Raw genomic sequence first — 14,573 nt, forward strand, 5'->3', positions numbered from 1 at the left:
GGCTGTAAGCTGTCCTGAAACACATGAAATCCACTAGCACGACCCATACTTGCATGAATCCTGAAAAGCACAGCTGTGTAAACAATGCTTGCAATAATTCTGAGCTAAATCTTCTGTGTTTTGCTTCAATACCCATGCCCAGAATTTTTGTCCAGTTTAATCCACAAACTAAGGGTCACTTTAGCACTTGATACATCTTAACTTGCAGATCAGGATTAAAATACTTCTTGACCTGCTCTTAAGTCTTCCACAGTACTGACTTCTTATAGCATAACTGAAGAGTTCCATATTAAACCATCTGATTTGGTCTGGAGAGGAGGAAGGGAGCTGGCAGGCTTAGCTGCAGTCCTCCTTATTAATTTGTCCGTGGAGAGGGCAAGGGGAGAGATGTGTTCGAGCAATAAATGTGAATCATAAAATAAATAAATAAAATCATAGAATGGTTTGGGTTGGAAGGGACCTTAAAGATCATTGGGTTCTAAGCTCTCTGCCATGGGCAGGGACACCTTCCACTAGATCAGGTTTCTCCAATCCCCATCCAGCCTGGCCTTGAACACTTCAAGTGATAGGGCATCCACAGCTTCTTTGGGCCAGTGTGAGCCAGTGCTTTACCACCCCACAGTAAGGAATTTCTCCATAGTATCTAATCTAACCCCACTCTCCTTCACTTTAAAGCTTTAAAGCCATTCCTATTTGTCCTGTTACTACATGCCTCCTGTAGCCCTCTCCTGTAGCCCCCCTCAGCTACTGGAAGGGGCTCTAAGGTCTTCACAGGGCACTTCTCCAGGCTGAACAACCCCAACTCTTTCAGCCTATCTGTAGCAGAGATACTCCAGCACTCTGAGCATCTTCATGGCCTCTGCTGGCCTTATTCCAACAGGCCCATGTCTTTCCAATGCTGGGGATCCCAGAGCTGGATGCAGCACTCCAGGTGGGGTCTCACTAGAGTGGAGCAGAGAGAGAGAATCCCCTCCCTGGACCTGCTGGCCACACTGCTTGGGATGCAGCCCAGGATGCAGTTGGTGGAGCCAATTAGCAGACGCCAGCCTGGGGTGTGAGAATCTCAGGCTCTGTCACAGGTAAGAGTGGAAAAACAAGAAGCAAGTAGGAATGTTAGTACTAGATGCCTGTGTATGGACTTAATGAGGCCATTTGGAAAACTGTACTGGTTCCAGCACCCATGCTTTGAAAAAAGAAGAGATATTAGAAGAGATTCAGGGAGCTACTAAAGGGGTTTGAGCTTTAAAAGCCATGTTTCATATTGAGATCTCAGCAAATAAATAGGTTTAGTTTGTTCAGGAGCAACTTCCGAGGTTGACAGATCATACCACCACTTACCTCTGTGAGCAGACAGGTCTCTAATTTAGCCAAGTTACGTGGTCAGGAAGTAGAAGAACAAAAATAATGCACGCAGACCCATGCACGCCCCCCTGATTAATTAGGGAAGCTGCTTGTCTCGTGGTAAAAGCCTTAGGGCAGTGCGGGCTGTCTGTCTCACCACATCCATGGCAGAACTCAAAGCATTCTGCATAAGCTCCTGTGTCATTCAGGAGATCAGATTAGATGATGATAACATTCCAGTCTGGTCTTAGAATAATTAAATGAGGTATTTACAGAGATTTCAAAGTCAAATTGGATCTCCTTCCCCACCACCACCCTCTGAGCAGCTTCAGTTAGTGGTATTGTTTACATATTAATGAGATGTAGCATCAGGCTGCAAAACCATGTGATTTAAATGTATTTAGCAACAGAATTAAGCACATGTAATGGTTGCTGATAGCCGTGAGGATGTCCTTACATCTCTTGATCTTTGTATATCTCAGCTGGAGGTACCTGGTATGGGATCCCAGTAGTCCTCTACTCCTGTATGCAGCAGCCAGAGCACATTTCCTTCCTGCTGGGCAGCAGAAAGCAGACAGAGCTGTCCTTTCCCCTGGCTCCCACCCTCAGGGACCAGAGGTGCAGTGTCCTTAACTCTTTAGTGTCAGCAGGTGGAAGCGCTCCCTCTCTCCTTGTATCACAATGCCAGTGGAAAATCAGATAGGTATAGAAAGAATTGGTATGCAGGACCACTCTTCTCTGTTAATCAAAGCAGCATTATCATTCTGTCTTTTTTTGTTTGCTTATTTGATTGCTACACTTACCTAAAAAAGATTTCCAATAACTACTGAGTTGAAAGTGATTTAGATTAACCCCAGCTGACACCACTGCTTTAAAGAGGGCTGCCTGAAGTTTTAAATCCTCACAAGCATGATACTTCCCAGGAGGAGCTGTAAATCCTTGAAGCTGCTCCCTCCTGATACTGTATTCTCAAGGAAAAATCACTCAAATCTTGTGAGCCAAGACAGTAATATTTCCCAGTAAGCAGTTTTAGATGGCTTTTGTTTTAATGTCCAAAAGTGTATCATCTGTGTTTAAGGCTAACATAAAATACTCAAATACTGTATAGCCTGACAAGTTTTCTTCTACTCCTTTCCATCTTTTCTTTCATTATCTTGCTGATCAGTTTATTTACAGAAGTGCCAAGCCTCCTCCTGTTGGGTTTCCTAAGGAAATGTGAATAGGGTGGAGGATATTAAGGCATAGGTGGGTGAGCAACAGCCAGTGTTTAATGGAAACCTGGAAATGTATGAAATACCTGGAGCTGTGCAATGAAGGGACAGGTATGTCACTTTGCAGCAAAGTTATATAAATATAACTTATAAAAGTTATATTGGGCTGGGAGGTAGGATGAACAAGGACCTCACATATAGGTCCCACTTTCAACAGAGCAGTTTAATTTAAGAATGGATATTCTGTTGTGGGAGAATCTGCGTGTGCCTCTCCCCGTGGTGGCTCAGCAGCTCATCAGCTGCTGTTCTGTGATGTACCCTGGTTAAGAATAGCATCTTCTCTGCTGGATCAGAGCAGGGAAAGAGCCAGTATAATCCTTGTGAGGTGCAAAGGAATGTCAGTGATAACCAAAGTAGGACAAATTAGGGCTGCTGAGATCCTTGGTAGGGATGGAGAGGGGTAATAGCCACCCCTATTAATGCCAAGGAGACTTGAATGCACCTTTGAGGCTGCTGAGAGTCTGAGCAGTTCATTGCATGGATTTGCCTTGGGGCCACCCTCTTTTTCAGCTCAGTGGTGATCATTTTGGCTTTCAGAGCTCCTGTTCTGAGTCACTATTTTGGCCCTGTTTTGTACAGATCCCTTTGTCTCACAGTGAGCTTGCTCAGCATCGCTGGGTAGGAGCAAGGACGTGTCCTTGTGGTTGGTGTGAGTCAGAACTGAGGAACAGACTGTGCTTGAGCTCCCAAACAAAGCTTTAGCACAGGGAATGGGTCCATCCATCCATCCATCCATCCTCCATCCATCCATCCATCCATCCATCCGGGAGCAGCGGCTGGGTCCATCCCCCTTGCTTGGGATGGTGCTGTAGGGCTGAGCTTCACCTCTGGTAGTTGTCTCCAATTGTAGCTGCACTGCAATATTCTCTTTGTGAATGTGTTTGAAGGAAGCTGAATATAATTTAATCCTGCCTTCTACATTCAGGCTGTGTTTTTTCTCCTGGAATTAAAATACTGTGCTGGCATGGTATTATTGAACACACAATTAAAAGTAATTTTCAGTTTGCCTGTAATATCTTTATTTTGAACCTAGTAAGAGGCTCTTGGTAGTAAAGTTTTATGATAAGCAATGAGATAAATATGCTGGCTGGCTGTGCCAGTGTATAGTGCACTTGTGTTGTGTGTGAGCACACTGGGGATGTGTGCTCGGGTTTGCTGGGGCAGGGGGTTGCAGAAACTGAGCTGCATGGGGCTATCAGATGCTGCAGGATAAAAATTCTGATTGAACAACTCGTGTAGTGAAAGAAAACATCCTCATTTTTCCTTGGAAGTGTTTTTTTAAAAAAAAGTGTCTTTCTCTGATGCTGTTTTGGTCCTGAGCCTGGTCAAGTTCTCCCCGTGCCACCTGAGTCCAGTGCCCAAAGCAACCAGCTGTGCATTGTAACTGCCTGAAGTAATGTCGTGTATCATGGAGCTGGAATATAAATAACTTTGATTGGGCACAGAAAGTTCAGTAAGTTAAAGAATAGTGCTTTTGAGGCATTTTGTCATCCCAAAATGGAGACTGCCACATGGATTAATCATCGTCTGCATGTTGTGCAGTTTACAGCCGGTTAACAATAGTTAGAAATAAACTTTATATTCACTCCTGAGCACTGCAGTAAGCTTTCCTTTTCTGAGGTGCTCTTACAAAGCATAGGACAAAATACTATTCTTGGGTGCAAAGGATACATAATTCCACTACTGCAGGAAGAAAGTCATGGAACTGTAAAGCTACTGGAATTGGTGTTTTTATTTGTCCTGAGGAGCTGGGCTACCTGCCTGATGTTTTAGCCTAAATAGCAGTTTCTTAGCTTAATTAGATTTCAGATGCAGATCTCTGAACATTATTTGATTTCCTTTGTCCTTCATTCCTCCCTCAAGGAGTCATGGATACTCACAGGATAAAGACAATCCCTCAGATGTCACTGAAAATATTGCAAGAAGTGTTTTGTCCTCCTCAGCTTCTCTGAGCTGTATGTTTGCTTACTTCTTTTTTGACCCACCAGAGACATAGAATGATGTGGTTTCCCATGGGAAAATTTTTCTTCAAAACTAGCAGAAACAGGTTGTTCAAGCAGGTCTTTAAATTCAGGTGGAAAAAACATCCTTAAGTCAGTGACTGCCCTATGTCTTCACTTCTGATCACTTGATTTTCTGGTTGATTGGCACTTTGCTATGGATCTGAAACACATGTTGTTAGATATCTCCAGATTGCAGAGGCAACAGCCTAACTTCACAGGGAAAGAGACAGTAAAGACGCTCAAAGGATGCAGGTTCAGAGCTGCCTGATTAAACCTAGCCTAAGGGAATTCCCTTTCTCATGAATGGTCTACCTTTGTCTGCTGTGGTGACTTTTCTTCCTTTTAGCAGATTGTCTTGTAGCTTGCCTTGCCAGGGAATTAAAGCTTCAGCCTGCCATTTGTGTGGAGCTATTAAATATGGATGACCCAGGCAAGGGGCCTCTTGCATATGAAACCTGGTATTCTGGTCTTCTCTCTTTCTGATATTTCTGTTCTTTCAGATATGCTAAATATACCTTTGAAGTTTCTTTTCTTCTTGTATAAAATACACTTTCATAGGTGAATCTTGCAGCTGGAATTAGGAGATACTGGTTCCAGCTGGACACACAGAGCAGGCCATGTAATCGTTGTTTGCCTCAATTTCCCCGTGTGTAATGTTGAAACAGTAACAACCTCCCTCCTCTGTGCAGCTCTTTGAGCTTTCTTCTGGGTGACTAAGGCCATAAAAGCCAAAAAAATGTGCAGTCTGGTGGGAAGCCCTGCTGGAAGGTATCTTGTCTGGGGAGGCTATGGATCCATAGGCAAGGAGCAGAGGCTTTCCTGTTTCTGATCAGGAATTCATGGGGAGAAATATACCTGCATGCTAAAGACATTGGACTAGCTATGTGAGTGCAGGGACTCCTGCCAGTCCTGCTTGCACAGAGTCAGAAAATCTGTGTCTTAAGCAGATCTGATGATTTATGACCTGTGCTCTGTATGCCAGTGGCCCTTAAGTGTCAAGCCTTGATTTTTCAAGTAGTTCATGTAGTTGGCAGACTGATAGTTTAGCTGCCCAGGCATGAATGACTGCAACATGTGCAAGAAACTCATCTGGCTAAAAACTCATTTCATAAAAGTCTTTTTTGATGCAAGGATATCAGGAAGGCTGGACTTTTCTCGCCTCCCTATTGGAGTAAAGTGTGTAGGCTTTATGTTCCACTAGACCTGGGGAGCTATGGAGGATCAGGAGGAAGGAGATTGTAAGAGATGGAAATTTCTTGGAGGTTTATGTAGCAGCCCTTCTCCTGGTTGGGCCAGGAAGTAAGGGATGGAAGTCTGTGCTGAAGGATGACTGTAAATCTGATGGTAGAAATATTTGGAATAGGGGAGTTAAAATGCAAGCTGCTCTCAAAACTAAAATGTTTTGTGCCAAGGTGCAACAGGCTGGCAGTTATTTCCCTTTGTAAGGGCTGAGTTTCTAAGACATGATCAATTTTGGTATCTCTTGGAAAGAGATCTGATAGGTTTTACCTGTGCAGAACACAGGGATTGTCTCCTCAGTTCAGAGGTGATCCCAGAGCTAGACAAAAGATGGAATATTGAGATTTGCTGTGATAGACCTCCAAGGAGCCATATAAATCTCTTTAAAACCCCAACTAACCTACCACAAAACTGTCCAAGAGAGATTGCTTCAAGACAGCACAGTTATAAAATATCTGAAAGGCTGAATAGGGTTTTTCCCCCTCTTGTGATATTTGGAGTTGAACTTTAGATACATCATTTTGAACATGGCCTTTTAAAGTAACTTTCTATTCTGGCCCTGTCATTTTTAGGGCTGTAAAGAAAAACCAAAATGCCAGGGAAGGAGAGGAAATGAAAATGAAGAGTGGGGCTAAAGAGTAGGTTTTGATCATCTTTGCAAGAAGTGGCATCATCTGTGAGAACAAAAGTCTTCAATTGCTGCAACTGGAGACAGCTTTTAGTCTCCAATTCTATTTTGCCCTGAGCCAGCCAGCCAAATAAAAACAGCAACATAAATCACTGCTGGCAGAACTTAGCAGTTATGCAACGTCCAGTGCACCACATGCCTATTTTTAGATCAGTTTTACACTAGCAGAATTTACTTTATGAAATCTAAAAAGAATGTCTGTTCAGAGGCTAGGGGATAAAGATGATATTTAGAAAGTGCAAAATGTAAAAACACTTAAAACAAGGATGCTCTAGCAAGCCCTGCTTTGGCAAGACTGATATCCTTTCAAAAATGTTGGCTCAATCAGGCAGGCTAATGAAGACTAGGGGGGTTTTTCATCAATAGCCCCTTGAATTTCTAATGTGCAGTTGCTGTTTGAATGGTTAGCTGTGCTCCCTTTACCCAAACAGCTGAACATCAGACTCACATACAGCGCTCGTTATCCAAGACCAGATGTGCCTCTTCTCTCCTTTACATTTGACTTAATTCTCTTACTGTTGTAATTCTGCATTAGTTTGTACAGTGTGTAATCTTGTTCCCAAAGCTTTTTGTTCAGATTCAGAACAGGCAGTGATTGGGAAAAGTTTGACCTTTCAGCCTTTAGATACTCTAGCAGATGAAACACAGTCTGCATAGTTAATGTATCTCTGGGATTTCTGGGATTTCTGCCATGATTTTGACAGTTTTCAATCATGTCTTGAAGGAGATTAGTATTCTGACTGTTGCATGATCTGTATTGGTATTTTTTCCCCCAAACCTTTCTTCTAGGTGACAACCTCGATGCTATCCATGACATAACTGTGGCGTACCCCCAAAACATTCCTCAGACAGAGAAGCACCTTCTGAAAGGAAACTTCCCGAAGGAGATTCACTTCCACGTCCAGAGATACCCCATCGAGACAGTGCCCACTTCCAAGGAGGAGCTGCAGCTTTGGTGCCGGCAGCGCTGGGAGGAGAAAGAGGAGAGACTGAGGCGTTTCTACGAGGGTGGAAGATGCTTCAGTGCAGCTGGGCAGGGCATTGTCCCACCCTGCAAATCCGAGCTCAGGGTCCTGGCTGTGAAGTGCGCCTCGCTCCTCTACTGGACGGCGTTCCCGCTGGGAATGCTGGCGCTGCTCTACCTGTACAGCTTTGCACAGTGGTACTTTGCAGCGATGATCGTCTTTTTCGTTGTGCAGCAGAAGATATTTGGTGGGCTGGAACTCATTGAACTCGCTTGCCATCAGTATTTTAAAAAGCAACAGAAATTTCACGACACGAAAGTAAAAAGCAATTAGTTCCGGGGTAGAGGAAGGGTGGTTTTCAGATGCCCTGCAAATTTTATGCACAGGGAACAATTTTTGCATGAGAAGTGTCTTTTACTATCGCCATTGTTAGACATTTGCACATGATTCTGTGAAGAGAAAGAAAAATGTTAGTTACTGCTCCACATGAAAATGGTAGTTTTTAATCTCTGAATGTAATTTTGACATTGCTCTCACAAGCAGCTAGCAACTGCGTTCTGCTGTCATTAAGAAACAAATTGCTGGATTACTGAACAATCATAAGGACATTAATAAATGTGATGTGCACTGAAGTTTCATGTAGAAACCCAAACAGTTCAGCAAAGAGAGGCAGATGTATGATTTCTTTAGAGTCACGTTGGTGTGAAGTAAGCACCGAATTTGGAAAACTGGTAAGTTTAGATGGTAGATGAAAGTTGAAGGAGAAGTTGTTCTGTTTCTTTTTTCTATTTCAAATACTCAAACTTATTTTGTAGTAATATTTTTGCATAAGCTTTTCCAAACACTACTGAACCTACCAACTATTCAACTATTCTGGCTTGGTCACTCAGGAGGATTTTCAAGCCTTGCAGTCTTTTGTCATACCACAGAAAGCAGTACAGTGCTCACTCTGCCTACATTTAAGTGTTTGCTGATTATTTAATAGACCTGTGCAGCTCAGTTTTTATCTCTCACTGTTTCATCCTGTTCTTGTCTCCCTGTTAGCTGTGGGAGACTTGTTCCTACTGTAGTATGCAGAGCTGCAGGATAGGGGAGCTTGGTTTTTATTGGCTTATTGGTATTTTTTTTCTCACAGAGGCAAAAATAGCTGTTTGTCTCTGAGTAACTGGAAAATGTTTTTAAAAAAGGCTTCCTTGTATCCTTGTAGACCTTCTTTGGTTGAAAACATTTTATTTAGTTTTCAGAGTAGGCAAGATACCTTTTTTTTCTTTTTTAAAATTTTTGTAGTATTAATTTTGGTTTTCACATTGCTTCCTTTGGCATTTCACGTGTCCATGTACATAAGCAGGAAGAGTCCTTGTTCCTTGCATGTCAGACAGACCTGTTGAAATGCAACAGTTCTCTCCATGGTGGTACAAGAGATGGGTCTGAGTTTTGGACTTAGCACAGGGAAGAGCTGCATCTTCCCTTTACATACTGGCTTTGTTTCCTGATGACATCATTACTTTTTCAACCTCCTTCACAACTTTTGGTACTTTCCCTTATTTTCATGACATTCACAAAACCTGAGGGCTTAAACTCAGACAAGGCATTTTGAAGTGTATCCCTTGTCATATATAATAAAAGTAATGTTCATGCTCACGTAGACAAAGACAAAAACATTGCCAGCACTTCAGAGATACTTCAGGTCTTCAGGTTAAATTTTTTTTGCAACCTCCAAAATTTTAGACAACTTGAACAATCGTATTGCTGCAAAACCTTCCTGACTTACTAAATATTTGGTTTTTATTGCATGAGGGCTTGTTTGAGCTGGACCCAGATGGCCTGGCTCCATTTGTTGAGTGGCATTGCCGTGAAATGTGAAAGTCCAGAGTGCAAAACGTACCTCATACTTTGCTGAGTCTCTCAAGTGTTGGGCCAGCATGGTGGACACACCTGTTTGCTTCTAAATTACAACACTAAGCATGTTGTCTAATGTGTTTGTTTTAAAGACCAGTTTTGGACAAATCACCAGCCTCTACTCAACTGTTCCTTGCAAGGTGACAAGTCTTTTTTAATCTGTGCTTATAATAACTAATTGTTTATTATGCGGAAAGTACTTGAAGCCATCTGGTTTACTCCAAATTTTTTAATCCCTTTTTTCTTAAAAATAAATAAAAGTAGGTTTATATTTAGGCTTATATTGCTTAATGATTTTTTCCATGTTTGTATTGTGTACCTGACAACTGGTGTTGCATTGTCATGAGTGGAAGGAGGTCTTTTTTTAAAGCAGTTCTGTGATATCACAGGTGTGGTTGCAGCTTAAACTTCCATAGCCTGTCTCCTCTTCAGCCAATACCCTGCACATTCAGGTAACCCACTGCAAGGGAAAACCTAAAAACCTCATTTGTGGTTAATGCAGAGGAGACCTAAAAGGCTTCTTCAAGTCTGTCCTGAGCCACGGCTGTGCTTTCATACCAGGAGTAACCATAGCCAGCCTACTCCAATAGCCTTAACATCATCTTCAGGAATGACTTCAGAGGACAGGTTCCATGTGTGGGCGACATAAAATACCAGCTACGCTTTTCTCAGTTGTTCAGAGAACTTTGTGGTGTCATCAGATGTACCAGGAGCACCAGTGTGAGTCTTGGTCATGGCATGGTTCAGGATTTATGTCTCTGTGTAATTAAAGTTGGGCTCTGAAAATGAAGTCAATGCAATCCATCGTTGACCCTTACAAGGGATTTCCTCCCAGGTGGAGCCAAACATGTAACCTACTGTAATGTGGTAAAAACATCCTGCAAAATCTGTAATTCATCCTCCTCCCTGATGTGTTTGGATCAAAGAGAAAGAATAATTTGCTTTTCAGCTGGTAATGTCACGTTTGCAATGCCCAACTCCATGGTGCAGAGTGAGTGGTAAGTGAAGAATCCTCCTCCATGTGTTGATGTAGATGTTTAGATTATGTGCCTCATTTCTCAGGTCAATTAGAAATGCAAGATGGGAAAAATATTGATTAAAAACTAAAAGTTTTGTGGATGGAGAAGCTTCTTTGTTTAAAAAGTGATTAAGAAAGTGGGGGAAGATTTTTCTGTAAATGTTTTTTCCCCCTCTGGTGAAAATGTAGCTGTTTAATGAAAAGGTTCTGATACACAGATTTCTTGGAGAATACTTTGTTCCTACCCTGTCTCCCTTTTCAAAGATCACAAAGCTGGCATTTAAGGATGTGCTTTAGTGGTGGACTTGGCAGTACTGGTTCAGTGATCTTTTCTCACCTAAATCATTCTGTGATTCTGTGCTGGGTGAATCCCTTGGAAATTTTTTCAATGCTGTTGGGATAAGGGTGCTAGTACTCCAGGAATCCCACAGCCCTCTCCATGGGACATGGATTGGCGCTGGATCTCATCTCACTCAGTGGCAGGTTTGTCCCAGTTCACCTTCTCTTGCAGTCCCAGCAGCTGCCCCTCTGAGCTCTGTCTGCAGGGCCTGCAGGTCTTGCTGGGTCTTGCACACATGGTTTGGGATCAGTGCTGTGCTTTAAGGATGCTGCTCCCCTTTGCTCAATCAAACGTTTCCTCATCAGCATCAGGGGGTTTCTTTCTCTCTGCTCAGAACAGAAGGTTGAAATCCTGCCATCTCTGTGTGTCATCAGGCTCATCTGGGTCGCAGGATGTCAGACCAAGACATTTTTCTCTTGACTTCAAAGCTGCAAGGCCCAAAGCTGGTCTGTAAGGTGTTGTCTTGATCATAGGAGATGTAGTTCCTAGTTTTGTGCGTTGCATCAATCGGTGTTGTTTAAAAAAGCTCTGTGTTTTGATAACTTGATTTTATATGTGCACTGTGTGAAAGGAAACACCAGGACACTACAAACCTACAGAAAGCCTTAGTTTTCAGATTTCACTGATGATATTATTAGAATGTTTTAACCATGTACCAGTTACTCTACAGCAACAATAAAGACCTGAAGCATTGCATGTGTTTAATTTTGCTGTTTTCTTTTTACTGCACCTGTAAGGAACAAACCTTGTCTCCAATGATATGGCTGGCTGGCTCAGCCAGACTGGTGTCTGTTTCCATGCTTGACTCATGGATTGTGGAAGGAGAGCACCCCATCTCTCCATGGGAGGCTGGAAAGGGGTGTCTGGCTCTACCCTCCCTTCCAGCTTCTTCATGTAAAGAAGGCACAGAAACCTTTGAGTGTGCAAGAACTGCAGCTCAGCTTTAGCCTTGCTGTGCTGCTTAACCAGGATTGCTGAAGAATAACCTGTCTTAGGACAGGTGGGTAAGTGCTCTATTTTAGCTGTATTCTGTTACCTCCCATGTACTTACTGACACAAGAAACCATCTATGGCAAGGTTCACATTCTTAGAGGGTCTTTAATGTAACTTCAGGTTACAGGGCCCTTGATTTCTCTCAGGTTACAGGGCCATTGCTTGAGTGCTGATCTGGTGTGGAGGCACAAGGGCTGTGTTTCTCAGCTCATGATTACCCAGTGAGAATATCCTGGCTGTGCTGGCCCTAGGGAAGTACCCACATCTCCAGCAGGTATCCTGTGGCATAAAGAAGAAACAGAGACCCTGGCAGCAGTTTCTGCAGCTGGAAATGATAATTGGCCATGTCTGTATACACTCAGAGCATTCAAATCCTTTCCCCAAAGTCAAAATGAGTGGCTTGTCACTCTGGAAAGGTGGTTGTCTCTTCCTCTTGGTTTCCTCACAAATATGCAATGAAAAAATGTATTTCTCTGTCTTACCTGTCCATACAGAAAACATTAGTAATGGAGGCCAAAGATTTTTTCACCCTCCAGCTGCCCCAAACCCCTCCTTTGCAGCTCCATATAATGGGGGAAAATGGTCTTATTTCCTGAGGAAATAGGAACTTTGAATCACACTGCAGGCGATCTCAACCAGACAGTGCTCCTGGGAGCAGGGAGCACAGGCTGTGCTTATAGCATGGCTGGGTTACTGCCAGCCTGGGGGGTTTGGGCTGAGGCATGTGAGGGAGAGAGAGTTTGCCTCTGTCCTTGCTGGTTTTATCAGGAGCTGATACCAGGCCCCGAGTTTTTAAGTAGATGTCTTTGTTCTGTTACAGCAGGGCCTCCAGGTGGTTTGTCATCCCCTTTTCTGGAGGTCTTTTCCTGGGAGCACTGTTTCTCAGGTGGGCATTGCTGCTCTCAGTAGAAGATGGGAGAGTGTTTGCTGCATCTGAGATGCTTCATGCATGAGAGAGGCAGATATGCAGGTAAGTGTAATGGTTTTGGTGGTCAGCAGCCTCTTCCCTGCATTTCTCTCTCCATCTTGCTTGTCTGGGGGAGGAGGAGAGAACCCACAGCTTCAGGGAGCAGAGAAGCACCTCCAGCATTACCAGAGAGAAGAGCTAAAGGGACTCAGGCCTCAGCATTGCTTCTGCATCCCCAGGACAGGTAGCAGAGGAGGATGAGCTGCTGCATGGAGTGAGAGCACGAGGAGATGCTGTAGGAGGAGCAGGAGGCACGGCTTTCTGCAGAGCCCTAACCTGGCCCCCACATTGCTGCTGGGTCTTGCCCTCTGCCCCCCTGCACTATTTCTTCCCCTTCTTTCAAGGCTTGCTCTGCTCTTTGAACAGCTGGGTGTCCAGTCAGCCAGGGGAATGGATGTGGATTAACACTGAACCCAAAGAGGAGGGAAATGTTAGGGATAACAGGATAGAGGTGCTGGGGAATGTGTTGGCTCCTGGCAGTGCTGGGTGCAGCTGTTGGGAGCATGTCATCCTGTTTTAGGGAAAGGTCTGTGTTAAAATACTTCTTTACTTAGATGTCTTTCAAGAAAGTGAGAAGAGAAAGAACGTCCAGCATAGGGTGGTTCCCAGCAGGACCATTGGACTGCCCCAGGAGTCCCTCTGTTCTTACCTGACAGGCTGCCCACCAATGCTGGCATTGCCTGTGTGTCCCTGTAGCTACTCAGGGTGCTGTCTCCTCTCTGTGCTCACATTTCTCACTTGATGTCTTGTGTTTAAAGATATGCAAATGGCTCCTCCTGCTTCTTTTCCTGGCAATTGTGCAAGACCCTGAGTTCTTTAAGGATAGAATAATCCCTCACTGTCAGTAAGATGCCCACTGGCAGCTGGGAAGCTACCCACCTTTCCAGGGAATCTTGCAAAATCACTTGTAACAGCACTGCCTTATGCAATCCATGTTTTGCCTGGCAGCCAGGTGCTTCCTCACCTTCCTGGCAAGGAGCTGCCTCATCATCCCCCTCCCCACTGGCACAGTTAGTTTCCCTCCCCTATTATCCACAGAAATTATTCAAGTGGAGTTGTTCTGCCTGCTGGTAGGTCCTGAGGTTTGCTTCCTACAGCTTTGCACCCCCTGCCAGTGCTGCTCAAAGAGCTCTCTGAAACTCAGCACTGAACCCACTTCATTCAAGTGCCCTTTTTATAGCTACCTAAGCCAAGGTCCCCACTTTCCCAGGGCTTTTCTTGGTGCTTTGTGATGGGTACAAATGAACAGTCAGTGGGTTGGTCTCAGGGTCACAGCGGGGAAACCTTCCAGCACTTGATGATCAGACAATCATTCACAGTCCTGGACATGGGCAGGTCAGGATCTGAAATTGTGCTGCTTCTCACACACCTTAACACCAATCCCTGCAGGAGCAAAACCAGCATTTAAAGGAAATGAGCTAAACCTCTCTTGGCAGCAAACAAAAATTTTGTTATTCCTTTCTTGCTCTATGCCTTCCTTCTCCTCTCTCCCTCCCAGGAGTAAGAGATGAGAAGGTTTTGGGACACCCTCTGTTGCTTGAAGCAGGAGAATAATGATCCTGGAGCCACTACATGGATAAATAGTCCTGCATGGATCAGGCTGTGCTGGCCAAGTTCACAAAGCAGGAGTTGAGGACTGCTTGACACTGCAGGCTCCTTGCACTTGTCTGTCCCTGGAGAGCCACACAAGGAGAGAGAAACTGGGCCCAGTTCCTTACTGGGCTCTGGTGTGGGCACGGCCTGCTCGTTCATCTGCACAAAGAATGTGAGATCCTCATGGCCAACACAAGGACAAAGGGACATGGAGCATCATCCCACAGGATCCCAGGGCTTCAGCCAGCAGCTGGGA

The 14,573-nt window shown here is 44.1% G+C and overlaps 1 protein-coding gene across 8 annotated transcripts in view; it reads left to right on the forward strand.

The window, feature by feature from the left end:
• The window catches only part of LCLAT1 (lysocardiolipin acyltransferase 1), a 111,933-nt gene extending 100,464 nt beyond the window's left edge, over positions 1 to 11,469 (forward strand). For all 8 annotated transcript variants that reach the window (XM_036380232.2, XM_036380236.2, XM_036380233.2 and 5 more), the window contains one exon: positions 7,332 to 11,469. In XM_036380232.2, coding sequence (XP_036236125.1) covers positions 7,332 to 7,840 — 509 coding nt within the window. In that variant the 3' untranslated portion in view covers positions 7,841 to 11,469. The remainder of the gene's footprint in view (positions 1 to 7,331) is intronic.
• The last annotated feature ends 3,104 nt before the right edge of the window (positions 11,470 to 14,573 follow it).

Source organism: Molothrus ater, chromosome 3 (assembly GCF_012460135.2).
Source record: "Molothrus ater isolate BHLD 08-10-18 breed brown headed cowbird chromosome 3, BPBGC_Mater_1.1, whole genome shotgun sequence".
In the NCBI taxonomy this organism is placed as follows: Eukaryota; Metazoa; Chordata; class Aves; order Passeriformes; family Icteridae; genus Molothrus; species Molothrus ater.